We start from the raw sequence: 15,896 nt of genomic DNA, 5'->3' as shown, positions 1-15,896 counted from the left end.
ATTACAGAGGTAGCATAAAAAAAGGGAAAAAAATTTTAAAATTCACCCTATAATTCCATTATAGAGAGATGAGATGCTCCTAGTGTTTGTATTTATTTCATGTCTGTATCCACATATGTGTGTGTATTTATACAAATATATGTAATTTTTTCCCTTTTAAAACAGGAACAAAATCTATCCTCTTTTCTACTTACTGTAAACACTCTCAGGCTACTAGTCTTCTACAACATATGTTTAATGATTGCACAGTGTGCTGTGTATGGATAAGCCATGATTGTTTAGCAGTGTTCCTGTCTGCACATTAATATTTTTTGAATCATTGCTATAAACACTATGCTAATTAACATGTTGGAAACGGAATCTTTGTGCATGTTCTTTTTTATTATTTTTTCCTTTTGCGGTGCTGGGGATTGAACCTGGTGCCTCATGCATGGCAGGCAAATGCTTTACCACTGAGCTACATCACCAGCCTGCATGTGTTTTTTGGTACCAGAGATTGAACCCAGGGGCGCTTAACCACTGAGCCACATCCCCAGTCCTTTTTTGATGGGGCAGGGGTACCAGGGATTGAACTCAGGGGTACTTGACCACTGAGCCACATCCTAGCTCTATTTTGTATTTTATTTAGACACAGGGTCTCACTGAGTTGCTTAGAACCTCACTTTTGCTGAGGCTGGCTTTGAACTCTCGATCCTCCTGCCTCAGCCTCCTGAGCTGCTGGAATTACAGATGTGTACCACCATGCCCAGCACATCCCTAGTTCTTTTTGAATTTTTATTTTGAGACATGGTCTTGCTAGATTGCTTACAGTCTTGCTAAATTGCTGAGGCTGGCTTTGAGCCTATGATCCTCTTGCCTCAGCTACCTGAGCCACTGGGATTACAGGCATGTGCCACTGTGCCCAGCTCTGCATGTTCTTATGTGTATGGTATTTCCTTGGGAGATGGACCAGTGGTCATGCACATATTTAAGATTTTATATGTGTTGCTAAATTGTTCTCTAGAAAGGTACTGTCAATACTACCAATGTATATTGCTATAGCAATGTAGAGGAGTGCCAATACTGAGCATTTGCTATTTTGAGATATCTTTGCCAATTTTCTAGCACTAAAATGGTTTTGTGCAAGAGATGTTTTTAGCATGTTAGCATATGTGTTGGCAGATAGATGAGAATCTTCAGTACTTTACTATTTGTCTTCTGATGTCACATTTCTAAAGTTGGCAGGCAGAGTTGGGCACAGTAGGGCACACTTGTAATCCCAGCTACTTGGGAGCTACTTGGATTGTTTTTTAACAATCATCTTCTGCTTTGATGAACAGTTTTCACTATGGAATGTGATATATTGTGTTGACATGAATTTTGTTGCTTTTTAAAAAAGTCTGTGTTTATGTTGGCTGTGATATAGGCAAACAAGGAGAAATTAGAAATAACCTAAGACTCAACCTCCCAGAGGTACCTTAGGAGCATTTTAGTCAGTTTCCATGCCGTCATCTGTGGGTCTGCTTGTATGTTTCCTTTACTACTCTGTTTGTTTGCTGTACATAGCTTGACAAACTCCACATATTTACACTTGATCACAACTTCATCTCTCTCTAAGTGTGTGTGTGTGTGTGTGTGTGTGTGTGTATATATATATATATATATATATATATATATATATATATATATATATTTCCATCTTGTTTACTATTTCATTGTTCCAATATTGTACTCTTCTTGCAGCCAGATCCTTATACATGTGGCCCAGGTTTGTTAATCAAGGTTGGAGTTCTTGGCTCAGTCTTCTTGAGCAGGAGAAGAAACATGGGGTTGGAACAGGAGCCCTAAGTTCTGGTAATGATGCACAAGTATCTTGTGTTGCTGGATACATGATGCTGTATCTGGATCTCACCAGCGTTTATGAATGCTCAGTATGAAGGGGAGATCAGAGTCAGGCTGGTACTAACACCAGCAAGGAAGCCATGGCTGTCACTGTCATTGTACACCCCATGGTGATCTCTGTAATTCAGACACCTGCAGATATGTGTTGTCAGATCTAGCCACATCTGTTCTCTCTCTATACATCAGTGAGATGTATAGTTTAGGTAACAAGTGATAGAACCAGTGATTATCTTCTTGGTTTAAGCTTCCATTTTTCTTCCATCACATAGCCAATAGCTGTTCTTCTGTCTCTACTTTTTCTGGTTGTAATTCCAAGGTGATGGATGTGGAAGTCGCAGGTGTGTGTGTATGTGTGCATGTGCATGTGTATCAGAGAGAGAGAAGTGGTTGATGGACTGACTTGAGTTGGACTATGCCTGAATGAAGGCTCCTCAAGCCTGGATGAGCTGGTGCAAAAGGCCAGCAAGAGTAAGAATGGGAAGGGTTGATTCCTACAGCAGTGGTCCTTGCTGTGTACTGGCCCTGAGACACTCTTGGGGAAGAAAGCGCCATTTGCTCAATTGATCCTGGCCCAGCTTGGCCTACACATGCTCTTTTGGGCTTTGAGTGTGTAGTGCTGTGTCTGTGCCCAAGGCTTTAATGACAACAGGCAAAGCACTTTTTTCGAATACCAGACAAACGCCCAAGTTGGCATTTTGAACCCCACGGGATGATTTCCAGGCCATATTTCCAGGCCATATTTAATTCCATATCTATGTACCAAGCACAGCCCAGAAGACTCCTCCCCATAAATGACCCTGTGCTCTTCCTCCTCAATAAAACCAAGACCAAATTTCTTGGAAGTCTTTTTTCTTAGGCACAAGATATAAATACACAGCCATTGAGTTTATCTGTGCAGTTAGGCATGCTGCCTTTTAAAATATTTTCTTTTTGTGCCATCTACTCTCCATACATTGTAATGATGCCCCTCATCCTGGGGGCTGCCTCCAAATAGGGATGGTTGGAAATTCTAAGGCAATTGCAGACCTGGTGCTTTGGAGAGCTAATTTTCGGAGTGAGAAAGTGTTTTTGGCTGTCAGAATGGGGAGAGAAAGTGCACTTCCTCTGCTCCAGTCCTGAGAGTGAGTCTGTGGTCCATGGTGGTTGTGGTGGTTGTGGGCCCGGGTGTGTTTGGGCAGCGTTTTTAGTAGGGGCTGGTTGCTTGTTTTCTTGTTCCCTTTGTTGGCTGTAGGGAATGCACCAAGTGGCCTCTGGCTCTTGGACTTTCACTGATTAGTCACTTCCGGGTGGAGTCCTATGCCTTTTACCCACAGGGCTGCGTGCTTGCTTTGCCTTGTAGAAAGTCCAGGAGGAGGAGAACAATACCAGCAAGGCGCCCACCATCCTGTCGGAGGATCATTTCTGAGAGAGAGAGAGGTGGCAGCCACTCAGGGATCACGAACACCCCACCTCTTCCTTCAGCTCAGCTCTCACTGCCAGCACAAATGTCTTCACTGGAGAAGCTTGTGGAGGGAATCAGTTGGAATATTTGCGCCTTACATGGCGGCACCTCTGCCTTCTGAGCCCACTCAAGAGCCCGAATGCTTTAGTTGGGGGAAAGTGTACCTTTCACCAAATGCACACTGGATTCCCATCCCCCCTCCTTTTAGGTCCTGGGTGCTGGTGCTGGGTGGGAGGGACTGATGGAGAGTGTTGGACTCTGGCTTTCCCTCATCGCCTTCATCCCTCATGGAGAATGCTTGCAAAATTATCACAGAAGAAAGCTTATTCAGGATATTAACTTTTTCTAGTGTTTTAAGACCCTCACGTGAAGCCCAGTTTTTACTAAGGAGGGGCAAGTTGCTCTGACTGAGGGTCATTCCTGGGTCTCAGATGGACCACTCAAGTTCCCTGAGAGGGCAGCACCGTGTGGACAACCTTGGTCAGGAAAGCTCTGTTAGGACTCTTGGCCTCAGGTCTCCTGGCCTAGTGTTGGGATTTATCTCCAAACCCTCTTTCCTAAGACCTTATCAGACCAAACATCAATAAACTGGACAGAAACTTTGTCACTTTGTCATGGACACAAAAGAGAAAGTGTTTTGGGAGGGCTGATTCCCTGGGTGTGACAGTGCTCGGGCTGCCCTCTGATTGGGTTTGTGGGGACCCACCTGTGGCAACTCTAGAACTTTTGAGTTGAGATGGGAAAGAGGTTTTTCCTCCAAAAGAAGGGCTCATGCAGGGACTTGTGGGTGTCACCGGCCACTCAGTTACCTTCATCTGGATATCACACTCAGACATTAGCCCAAGTGCCTGTTTTATCCTGAGGGAGGGCAATCATGGCAGCTGATTCTAACCTTTACTGGAAACTAATCTTGATCCTTCCACTCCAACAAATCCAAGGCTGACTCTAAGAGATGAGAGGGAAGAAGGAAAGGTGCTTCTCAAAGCTGGCATCGAGCTGCTGGAATGACACATTTCCCGCCTCGGATGGGGATAGGTTTGCATACCAACCCCTCTTCCACCTCCTGTAATAATGTTTATCAGTCTAAATTTAAAGGGTGTCCCTTCAAGTCAATTTAAGCCGACCTCTCTCCTGTCTGCCCTGCTGTCTGGCTCTTTCATGGGCTTCAGTGGTGTCTTCTGAAAATAAGAGAAATTTTGGTAATTTCTCCTATGCCTTTCACAGCTGTAACCATGGCCACTGTGCTCTTTTGCTGTGGTCTCTGCCCTGGACTCTGTATGTCAGAGGAGCCGGGGCTGGCTGAAGTGCTGGGGTGCTTGGACTACTGCCAGAGGGGAGCCAGACGTGTGTGTGTGTGTGTGTGTGTGTGTGTGTATGTACACAGATTCAAGCAATAGGAGAAACACACTGCCTATGTAATAAAAAGTTCACACTTTTGACAGAGGGAGGGATGGGGTGAAAGGGAGATGTGCCTTTTGACAGGAGGAATGTGTGTATTCTTTAACCCCTCAAAATGTATTAACGTGTTTACTGAATCCATTGCTGTATTTTTGAGAAAAAAAAAACAACCACATTTGTATTTCCTGTTTGTAATTTCAGATGTTTTAAAGCAATAAAGGATTCTCACATGATCTGTCCGGTCATTTGTTGGGGCAGAGAAGGCTTTGGGGAGTCTCCGTGAGGTTGCCACACATCAGAGCCTGAGGTGGGGAAGGTGCAGGGGTCAGGGAGGAGGAGTATCTGTGACCTCTTTTGACATGGGTGCTATTATCCTGGTGGCTTTTTAAAAGACTATGAAGGTCCCTGTCAGCCTACATGGGACACTGCAACTCAACAGCCAGCATGACCCTGACCTCTTTCCTCCTGTGTATATGCTGGAATGTGACCGTTGGTAAGACAGCTCACTGTTGTTCCTGGCTCTGCCTCAAAGGATCGCTGAAGTGTTTGTTCTCAGTCACCCCAGCCACACACCAGCTTGCCCTGGCCGGAGTCCACAGCTGGGGCCTAGCATCTGTCCTTCTGCTCTTTTTTTCTTTTGAGCTGGGCTGCTTACTGCCACTCCTCACCCAGTTGTGTTCCTTTCCCTTACAACTGTTATTTAGAGATGCCTGCTGCTCTCAGTTTTCTGTACATTTTGTTCCCTAGAGATTTGTGCTGTACTTCCGGCACTGTGGCACCCCATTATTAGCAATTCTTGGCTAGAGAGACAGCATTATGATTCTACTTTAAATGATCTGGGAAGGAACTCAAGTTGGCGTTGTTAAGAAATCTCCTATTCATAGTGCCTTCTAAACTCTCTACCTGCACCATCTCTTTAGTATCTTACCTTTACATGAATCACGTTTCTATGACAGTTAGAGGACCCAAATCATTCATTCATTCTTAGTTGGTCTCCAGGTAGGTCTACACTGGAATGCTAACTCTAGGACTGCTGCTTCTCTTGCTGTCTCCACATAGTGGATAAAGAAGAGTTCGTACCACACAGCTCTTTTTTCTACATGTGGTGTCCTGGAGATGTGACGCCTGGAATTACTGCGCCCCCTTTTGGTACCATAAAGGAAGCCAGCCTGGGGAGGAAGGAAGAGCAGCTCCGCAGAACTGAGAAAAACAGAGAAGTGGAGCTAGAGTCCTGATCAAGCTATTCCTGAAGCTTATAATCCCAGTCAGTCAGGTTAACTTTACATTTAAGCTAGTTGAAGGTAGGTTTTGTTCCTTCCACTTAAAGAGCCGACAGAGAATTCCCAAAGTATTTAGGTAGAAACATCGAACATCCTTCTTAGTCCTACAAGCCTCCCTTTCTGATCTATCCTGCTGTCATGACACTGATCTTACTCCTTGAACTCCTTGAACAAGACTGTCCCTGCCTACCTGCCCCCTCTACCCTAACTGCTTGCTTTGTATCTGAAAACATCTGATTCCTGAGCATTCAACTCTGAGATGAAACCCCCACCTCGGGAGGACCTTTCTGGTGATCGAGATCCTCCCACGTCCACCACCTCCACCCCTTCTTGATGAAAACAGCTTGTTTTCTCTAGCATTCTTCTATCGGTAGTTCTGCCTTCCTGGCCTGGCTTGGCTACAACATGAGGCTCACGGGAGCAGAGGCATTGCCATCTTGCTCATTTCTGTTTCCTGTGTATCTGGCATGGAAAAGTACTCAATCAATATTTGTTGAAATATCGAGTGGCCTTTCTGGCATACACAGTGTGTGGGGGGCCCAGCCAGTGGAGGCTCACCAGGTGGTGTGGAGGGCCACTGTCTACTCTGGTACATCACCCTCGGGATCTAGCTGGTTCCTTTTCATGGTCATCCAGCTATTTCTTCTGTGGTGCCTAATCCTACTTTGTTTGTGTGTTTTCAGTCATCTGTTTCTTCTTTAGGAAGATCCAGAAAGGGAAGAAAGGGTCCTGAGGTTGAAATATGAACTTAGAATCATATTTTAATTTTTTTGGCAGTGTTGGGGATAGAACCCAGGGCCTCATGCATGCTAGGCAAGGGCTCTGCCACTGAGCCACAATCTCAGCCCTGTGAACAGAGAATCTTGAAGATCCAAGAAGAGGAAGATCTGACCTCAGAAATACAAGAGATCTGATCAAGTGACAATAAGGAGCTGGAGGCCCCCAGTATAACTTGGGACACAAGCTGTGGTGAACCTTATCAGGCAGAAAGCTGTGGTGCTCTCGGCCAAAGTACGAGAACTGATCAAAGCCGAGGGTTTTACTATTTATTACAAAATTCATTACACAAATACAGCTGACCAGAAGGTCTAAAAACAGCCCAGACTCTTCCAACCCTCACCCACCTGTAGTAAAAGAAGAGCCACAGTCCTGCTCACACAGAAGAAGAACTGCCTGTCCTTGGCGGGTTCAGAGTTGAGAGTCTAGCAGCAGAGAGGAGCCCAGTGTGTGGACAGCCCCTTGAAGCAGCCCTTGGTCACAGCTGCGCGGGGTGGGCAGCAGCTTCAGGTTTCACAGTTCTCACATCCCCACCACGACCCAAACCGAGGAACGGAAATAAAAAGGGCAAAAAAATTAAAAAAGCAGAACAAAAGCAGAAGGCTGGAAGAAGGAGCCTACGGGAGGCTGCAGGTGGGGAGGACACACAGCGGGGGCTTTTGAGGGGCAGGTGATTTCTTGACTTGGGTGGCTTATTTGAATGTTGACTTTAAAATTATTCTTTAAATTGTACATATATGTCGTACACTTCCCTGTGTGCATGTTATGTCTTAAATGTTTTTAAATGCCAAAAAAAAAAAAAAAGCAAAACCTCAACAACTTAAAAGGCCAAAAGTGAGTAAAGGGGCTGAGGATGGAGCCCCAAAGAAGAAATTAAAGAGCAGAGAATGAAGGGGAGACAGAGAGGTGGGAGGTGGCGATGTGGCCTCAGTTCCTCTTCTTCTGTCTGGATGCTGGCTCTGCTTCTAGGTACTGGAGCCCGACTAGCATACCCAGGATGGAGAAACCTTGAACACAGAGACAGGTGAGTGGAGATGTAAACACGGATGCTGGGACAGTTGCTGAGGGAGGCCTGGGGGTGGGGTGGGGTGCTTACTTGCCACCATCAGTGGGGCCAGGACACCAATTGTGGGTGCAGCAGTTCCAAATACAAACAACTCAGAGAGGAAGTGCCCCAGGGCGAGGAGGAAGGTCCAGAGTGTGATGTGGTAGAGGCTACAAGAGAGCAGACAGAAATGGGAACGGACATTATTGCTTGTTTGGTGCAGCATGGCAGGAAGTATTAGTCAGACTTGATACACAACCATGTGACTACGGCTGAGGAGAAAGGATGCGTGTTCCTGAGAAATACCTGGCTGCATGATCACCTCAATTTGTTCTCACCTAGGATAAAACGAAAGGCTTTGAAACTAAAGGTAGCTCTGTGGCTCATCTGGGAGGAGAATGGTCCAAGCACTCAGAGTGGGTCCCCAAGTCATAGCAAGGTAGAGAAACCGGCTACAGTGAGGCAGACCCTGGATTATGGCAACCCTAGGCCGTACGTACCACTGTGAACCATCACATCTACATAGTCTGCTTGTCCAATTTGGCAGACTGTCTAGTCTAAGCCCACCTGGTAGATGTCTGCCCTGTGCCGGTCAGGGTTTAAAAGATAGATGACACAGAACGAATGCCTGGAATTGAGAGGAAGGAGTAAGACATCTTGGGGCTTTTAGATTCACTTGCAGCCAGTTGTTTTGTGTCTTGGCCTACAGAAGTGGTTAGAGGGAGGACTCAAGGACCCCTGGGGTAAGAGCTTGTTCTTCAGTTTTGACTCCGAGATGAAGAAGAGACAGGCAACTGGCTGGTGAACCTCTTGGATTGCTGATATTCTTTTTTGAAGTATGAAATTAAGGAAAAAATTAGGAAATACTTCAAATATATTAAAAAGATGGTAGCATGTTATAATGAACCCCAGTGCAACTAACTAATATGCAGTTCCATCAAATCTTAACATTTGAACATTTTTGTTTCAGAAACTTTTTTCTCTAAGAAATGAAATATTATATCTAACCATTATAGCATTCTGTGCACCCTTATCCTACCCTGATCCTGTTGTCCTCCCTCTCCCTCCCCTAGAAGTAGTCAATATCTTAAATCTGGTTTTTATCATTCTGGTACATGCTTTTATATATTAATAGACATGTATGCATGTGTGCTGATTTTGAGTCTCAGACGCACGTCGGAAATGCATGGATCAAAGTCCTAGGCTAGAAAGGACCAGAAATAGCAAGTCAGCATTCGCAGCTGTCCTGTGTTGGGAAAATTGGAGAGGTGCCTGGGGAACAGAGGTAAGGACAAGTAAGACTTATCTCTGCTTACTCTATGAGCACAGAAACAGAAGTTGATCTCTTTTCCTATCATGGTAAAGGTCTTCTTCTTCTTCTTTTTTTTTTTTTTTTGATTTTGTACTTGGAATTGAACCCAGGGGTGCTTTACCACTGAACTACATTCCTAGCCCTTTTTAAAATTTTGAGACAGTGACCCAAGTTGCTGAGATTACAGGTATGCGCCACCACACCCAGCCATAATAAAGGTCTTTAAAATGATTATTCAATCCTCCCTCCCTGTCACCCTGAGAAGTAGAACAGCTATTTGTTATCATTTTATAGATGAAGAGACCAAGGTGCAGAGAAAAGTAAATAATGGACTTGTTTCTGTAAAGCTAATTACCAACAAAATCGAGACCAGAATACATTTTCTTGTTTTTATTCTTGGTCCTGGGACATTTCCACTAAACCATACTGCTTCCAAAAATATGTGTCAATCTGGGACAAGTAACCACAGTTTCAAGTTAAAAAAAAAAAAAAAATTAAAGTTGGAGAGCTTAAATCCCTTGATTCAAATACCACTTGAGTCAGTCTTCCTCAGTTTAAATTAATTGGGTCTCTAATATTCAGATCTGCAAAATCAGGAATGAGAATCCAGGGCTGTTAGGAGGAGACTTAATCAAGGTCATGTACATGAAATTTCCTGGCATAATTAGGGGATTCAAAAAATATTACTGCCTTCTCTCTTCCCAGATGCTGAGAGCTTGGATATGACAAAAATATTTGCGAGTGAGGCTGTTTTGACAGCCTCACCCAGAGAACTGAGCACACGTTTTCACCTAGCTTGGGATAATTATTGCTGAGGAAAGCTTGAGCCCCCTCCAGTGGCTAGAGCGGGATATGGCATTGTCTAGACAGGAGGCTAGGCCTGCCTGAGATTGTTCTGCACCTTGTCTTGGTCCCCACAGAGGCAGCAAGGGGATTCTCCCCCACCCTCAACTACTGACTCTGTAAAAGCATGTCAGTTTACTTTGTGGTTCCTCTTTTTTCATACATCAAGATTTCTGATCATTCCTGCTGCTTAAAGAGGAATGTGAGAAAGTTATGTGTGGGTGGTTACTCTAAAAAGATCATATCGTGGCTCAGTGGCAGAGCATTTGCCTGCCATGCACCAGGTCTTGGGACTGATCTACAGCTCTGCAAAATAAATCAAGATGACAATAACAACAAACGGAAGCTAAAAGAGTACATCATTCTACGTCTTTAGCAGAAGAAAGGCAGATTCTTTAGTAAAGGAATGGAGGGATATGATGCAGACCACTAGGTAACAACACTGCCAGTCTGCTATGTTAGTTCCAAAGATTTTTCAGATATTAAAGAAGACTTGTTAGGCCTATTATGTTCTTGGATGGACCCTACTGGCCTTTTATTAGCAACACTCTAAGCTAATGTAGTAAAAGGATTAACAGGTCTCAACAGAGAGGGCAACATGCCTAGCACCTGATTTTCAATAAAAGGATGCTAAAGTTCTTCCTTCCCTTACATACGTCTTGTTGTGGATGTCAATGGCACAGAGGCAGCGAATCACCGATGACAACAGGGTCCAGATCCCAAAGGTCCGAGCTTGGAGGCCATTTACTGTGTAGTAGAAAAAAACAAGAGTGTTGATAAGGGGGGGTGCCTTCCACACTCTGGATATTCATAGGAGATAGCTGAGCCTCACCTCCCTGTAGCTGGGCAGAGTGGAGGCTCTGGTGTCATACCTGGGGACTAAAAGTAAGGGAAAGAAGGAATTCCAGAATGAGGACTGCTGAGATCCTCTTCAGATGTCTACAGTTAGAAGGGGAATTGCCAAGAGTGGATACCCAACAAAAAACCCACTTAGGCAAATAACTCTTAGATACAGCACTTTTTGTCTTCTCTGCCTGGAAGCCCAGAAAGACTGGGCGAGGACAGGTTTTAGGGAATGCTGTGAGATGGGTCTGTTAAAACGAGATGCCTGGGACCCAGACCCACAGACTTTAAGACTGATCCAGGGAGAGACCTCAGAGATATTGGCACCAATCTAGATACCTAAAAGATACAGTGAGACCTAAATCCTTGGATCTCTTTCTGAACCCAGATCTATGTTGTTTGAACAAAGCCCAAACCAGACTGGTTTTCTGTATATTTGGTAGTGAAATAAAGTGCTATTTCTTTGGGCTCTGCTGGGGACACTCTGTTTTGGATGGCTTCATTCTGGCACTGAGGCATTAAATACCCTTCCCTCAAAGTATGGTCATATTCCCCCATAACAGTGGTTCTTGACCCGGGCTGCTTATTACAATCAACTGAGGGAATTTTATAAAGTTACTGAGGGCCAGGTGGCAGATCAATTACACCAAACACTCTAGAGGTGGGCACTGGCTTAGGTATTTTCTAGAAACTCCCTGCTCGGGTGACAAATGTAGGGCCACTAATTTAAGGCATCCAGTGGCTTGGAAATGCCAAACAGTGAAGGTAAGATACTTCCTTTGCTGGTTTATCCCTTCCTGAGCAAGAGAAATTTCAAGGGACAAGACTGATGACTGAAAGATCTCTTCATGTTAATTGGGCTTCAGGGATTTTCTAGCCTTTGGAAAGGTTCATGGCTTTACCAAATTCACAGCATTGAGCACCTTTAGTTGGTAGTAAGAAAAAGTTCCATATGCCAACCAAATATCTAGCATTAGCCCTAGAGGGCTACCTTTTTTCTTTTTGTTTCAGCGTCTCAATACACACTAGGCAAGTGCTTTACCACTAAGCTACATCCTCAGCCCAAGAACTACATCCTTTTGTAAATAATTTGATAGCTTTTCCAAAGAGAAGACTGAGGAAATTTTGCTCTCATTTGTAAGAGACTTAAGTGGAATGCTTCAGTAGGCCTAACCAGACTAGGACCAGGTAAAATTCAATGGGACAGTCCAGAGCATGGTACCATTAGGAGAACACCACAGGAGCCCCCAAATCACTGGACGCAGGCAGCTTCCACCCCTTCTCCTGACATATATGTTCTGCTCAGCTGTACAGCAAGTCATATGACCTCTGCGTTTCTCAGTCTCGACTTTAAAATCAAAGTGCTAGACCAGATGACCTCTAAAATTCTGGGCATCTATATAGGCTTCCATGAGGCAGCCCTGAAAGGTGAAAACCCAGAAATTTCCTGCTTTCCTTTGCAGGTTCTTTACTCCTAATATATTTGAGCTTTGTTCAAAATGATCCTTAGCCTATTTAATTTCATTTTATACCTAGATGTAGCAGAAAGATGAGCTAGGTCAGAGCAGGAATCTGGGTTAGCTGTTAGTGTGACACAGAACTGACAGCTGCTGTGAAATAATGCTATAGCTCCAAGTACCCCACACACCCACGTGGTGAAGTACAAGCTATAGTGTAAAAATGCTCTCTGCAGAGAGGCTCGGGACTGGGGAGAGCCACTATTCTGAAATTTTTTTCATTCTGGAAGACCACTTTGAAGGGATCTGGGGAATCTGTTCAGGGACTACGTCGCTGCCTGGGAAGACCCTGGATAGTACTGTCCCCACCTTTAACATGGAACATGGACCAGGTGATTTCTGAAGAGGGCGCTGGGATTCTGAAGCTTCTTGATGTCTTTTGAGTGGAGCATCCCAGAGTCACCAAGCAACTCTATTCTCTCACTTTCTCTAATAAACATTTTTGTACACTCTAACTGCCCAGGGAAGTATAAAAGGAACAAAAAGGTATCCAGGGAAGCTTGGGGAGAAAGGGTCAAGTGCTTTCTATGGTTTGTTAACTCTAATGGCTACCAAAGCATCAGAAATACCTGGAGGTTTTCAGAAACTGGATTCCTGAGCTTCTCCCAGGCTCATTAATTAGATTTGGAGAGAGAAATAGGTGCCTGGATTTGTTTTGAAGTTTCCCGGGTTGTTCTGATGTACAGCCTGCCTTGGGAACCAAAGCTAGATCACTCCCACATAGGATGCAGTTTTTAGAGTTCTTACCGAGGTTTGGCTTGCCAGTGTAGAGCTTTTCATAGAGAAAGGTGTGGTCCCGGAAGCTCTGGAGTGTGTTTCCCATGGCTATGATGGATACTATAACCAGCCAGCTTCGCAACACATTCAGGAAACGGCTCATGACTCCCTTAGACCAGAGGAGGTGTTCTGCCTTGGAAACAAAGGCAAAAGACATGAGGCGATGAGGGTCAGTCCACTTTAACCATAGCCCTCTCACCTCTGTGGTTAGCTTGTATTCCACACATGAAGGCTGTTCAGAGCTTAGTTGACCAATCACTTCACAAATTCCTCTCCAAGTTCTTTCTATCCATTCGCCCCTGGTTTTCCTAACACACTACTCTTACTTCACAGGGTTAGCCTGATATCTGTGTATATTTACCTTAAATCAAAGTGACAAAGGTTCTATAATACAGTGGGTGGACATGACCAATTTGCCAGGATAAAATGGAGAGAAAAGGAGGTGAACAAACATCATTATTATTATGTTATTATATTATTATAAAGTAACAGAATGGATCTCTGTGTGAGGCTTATGGAAACTGGTCCCAATACTTAGTCACACTAAGAGTGGCGAATGAACTGTATACTTTTCAATAAGTGACATAGTACTTATCTTTGTCTAAGTACTTTCTCCAAAATACAGGAATACCCTAAATCAGAACTTCTTTCTCTTAGCTGGAATCAGTACTTCTATATCTTTACTTTTTCATACCATTCCTTTGTCATGCAAGTGGCTTAAAAGTGATTGATTTTAAGTCCACTACAGACACCTGCCTGGATATTGTTGACAGATTCTTTGAAGCCTATAAAACCCTTATACAATTGAGTGGAACCTGTGGTATAATGGCACTATTTATATCATTAGGTTTTTCTCACTGTGGTTCCCAGATATACCATGCTTCATAAACTAGGACAATTTAAAAGTTTAAAAAAAAAAACTGCTGTGACTTTATGGAGAAAGAAACAGCAATCTTGGTACTGGGTTGTAAGAAAATTTACAATAGCCATCAATTATTGGGCACTTGTGCCATGCTCTGTGCCAAGAACTTAACATATATCATCTCATTTAATCCTTACAACAAGGTGGACAGATACTATTAGTATTTCCATTTTATACATGAGAGTTGGAAGATAAGTGCCTTGCTTGGGGTTATACAGCTAACATGTGGCAGGGAGATCTGTTAGACTTTGTTGCTAAACTATCTCACTGAGAATATTTTGATGATGTTCCTGTTTTTGATGAAGACAAACATACCATATCCATTTCTGTCTTCAAGTATATTTAAAGCTTAGACCAAATATTTAAATCTTAGACCAACCCTTGTTGAATAGTGATTTCAATCAGTTTGACTTGAAGGCATACCAGATAAAGAAGTTCTAATAAAGAACAGCTTCTTCCCATATTCATTATTATCTTTTGGTCCAAGTTTTCTCTGTTGTCTGGTTAACTTCTTGGGCCTGAAGTGACAATAAAATATTGGGCTTCCTTTGACACTTTGGCAGTAGAGTTTCAGTACAGTTCCATGCTACTCAGCTGAGTTAGGTTATTTAAGTCAGCAACTGCCTGAGACAGTGTGATTTCTTTCTTGATTTCTCCAATCAAGAAAGAGCTCTAGAGAAGAAAAAGTGAATTGATGAGCTCCTCAGGGAAATGTGTGTTACAAAGGAGGACTCTATCCAAATTCTGAGTGCATAGGTGTCTATTGGACATCACTGGCATTTACAACCTGGGCCATGAATCACCTATTCTTTTTATTTCCTCACCCCCTCTCAATTAGAGCTTCATGTCTCTTGCCGGGGTTAGAAAAGTTGCATGGATGCCCTCATGCCACGCCCTTTCAGCAGAACTTATGACTCCCATTTCATAAATCTTAGAAATCCCAGCAGATAGCTGCAGACAAGAACCTGGCCATTTCTGAATTGCTCCACCAATTCCTCAATCCCATTTCCCTAAAGCTTTAGGGTCTTATCAGAGTATACAACATTTATCTTCAATTCTTCCCCGGCCCAGTACAGCATAGGTGTTAAAAGTTAAGAGTCAGGAGAGAGGAATTCCTATTTTAACCCTACCATTCAGTAGCTATGGGGCCCTGGGCAAGTCATTTATACTCTGCAACTCGGTTTCCTCATCTGCAAAAGGGAGATACAGATATATGCCTCAAGGGTTATAGAAATTACATGAGAAAAAGTGAAGGCTCCTTGCACAGTGCTAAGTTCACAGAGGCTTCTCATTCATTCATCCATTCCTTCATTTTCCCAATTTACTCCATGTTCCTGACTCTCCCTTGTCATCTTCTCTCGAACCCCTTTCCCCCAAAGGTACCCCCCTGGCAACCTCTATTATCCCAGGCTCTCCAAATCCTCCCAATCAGATGCCACACAGACACCTTCAAGCTCCTTCTCCAAGTTCTCCTACCTGGCGATCGGACCCCCAGCACCACAGAACCAGCAGCAAATAAGCTCCCCTAGGACTGCTCCAGCCGCAAGTCCACCTGAGCCATTTGTCCCCGCCCCTGTCCTCAGCCGGGCTTCAGGATTGGGTCGTTACGGTCAGCCCTCTCTTTGATTGGCTGTTCCCGATACGCTGGAGCAGGAGATAGGGAGTGAACCCCTTCGCTGCCAATCAGCAGTAGCCGCTGCCTAAGCCTCTCCTCTGGTACGCCGCTCACTCAGTAAACCCTCCTGTTGAGCGTGGCGGAATTATGGATTTGGAATCAACCTTTTAGGGGCGGAGAAAATAAGAGTGGAAAATAGGAGCCAAGACACCCTTCTTTCGGCAGCAGGACTCAGCGCCCGCGCC

General features: G+C 44.2%; 2 protein-coding genes across 3 annotated transcripts in view; one reads left to right on the top strand and one right to left on the bottom strand.

Moving 5' to 3' along the window:
* The window catches only part of Flvcr2 (FLVCR choline and putative heme transporter 2), a 59,513-nt gene extending 54,560 nt beyond the window's left edge, over nt 1–4,953 (top strand). The window contains exon 10 of the mRNA XM_046440830.2: nt 3,221–4,953. Within this exon, the coding sequence (XP_046296786.1) occupies nt 3,221–3,286 (66 nt within the window). The 3' untranslated portion in view covers nt 3,287–4,953. The remainder of the gene's footprint in view (nt 1–3,220) is intronic.
* Nucleotides 4,954–7,032: 2,079 nt separating this feature from the next.
* Erg28 (ergosterol biosynthesis 28 homolog) lies at nt 7,033–15,872 on the bottom strand. Of its 2 annotated transcripts, none has more exons than XM_046440829.2 (5): nt 15,513–15,872; nt 13,085–13,243; nt 10,634–10,724; nt 7,874–7,992; nt 7,033–7,784 (listed from the first exon to the last, which is right to left on the bottom strand). In XM_046440829.2, the coding sequence occupies exons 2-5, from the start codon at nt 13,215–13,217 to the stop codon at nt 7,705–7,707; spliced, it is 423 nt and encodes a 140-aa protein (XP_046296785.1). In that variant the 5' UTR covers nt 13,218–13,243; nt 15,513–15,872; the 3' UTR covers nt 7,033–7,704. The 2 variants fall into 2 exon arrangements, with proteins under 2 accessions (XP_046296785.1, XP_046296784.1); XM_046440828.2 differs by having other exon boundaries at nt 13,085–13,247; nt 15,513–15,869.
* Between the last annotated feature and the right edge of the window lie 24 nt (nt 15,873–15,896).

Source organism: Marmota monax, unplaced genomic scaffold (genome assembly GCF_021218885.2).
Source record: "Marmota monax isolate L192 unplaced genomic scaffold, Marmota_monax_Labrador192_F-V1.1 WCK01_AAM20220418_F8-fsc00017, whole genome shotgun sequence".
NCBI classification, from domain to species: Eukaryota; Metazoa; Chordata; class Mammalia; order Rodentia; family Sciuridae; genus Marmota; species Marmota monax.
The sequence above is the reverse complement of the archived record's forward strand: the minus strand, read 5'-3'. Positions and strand labels throughout refer to the sequence as shown.

Excerpts from the sequence above, each read along its gene's own strand:
- Erg28 (XM_046440829.2), bottom strand. The coding sequence starts at position 13,217 with ATGAGCCGTTTCCTGAATGTGTTGCGAAGCTGGCTGGTTATAGTATCC. Across the intron at positions 10,725-13,084 it reads CACTGGCAAGCCAAACCTCG|TAAATGGCCTCCAAGCTCGG; the intron begins GTAAGAACTCTA and ends TCTACTACACAG. Across the intron at positions 7,785-7,873 it reads GGCCCCACTGATGGTGGCAA|GTTTCTCCATCCTGGGTATG; the intron begins GTAAGCACCCCA and ends TCTGTGTTCAAG.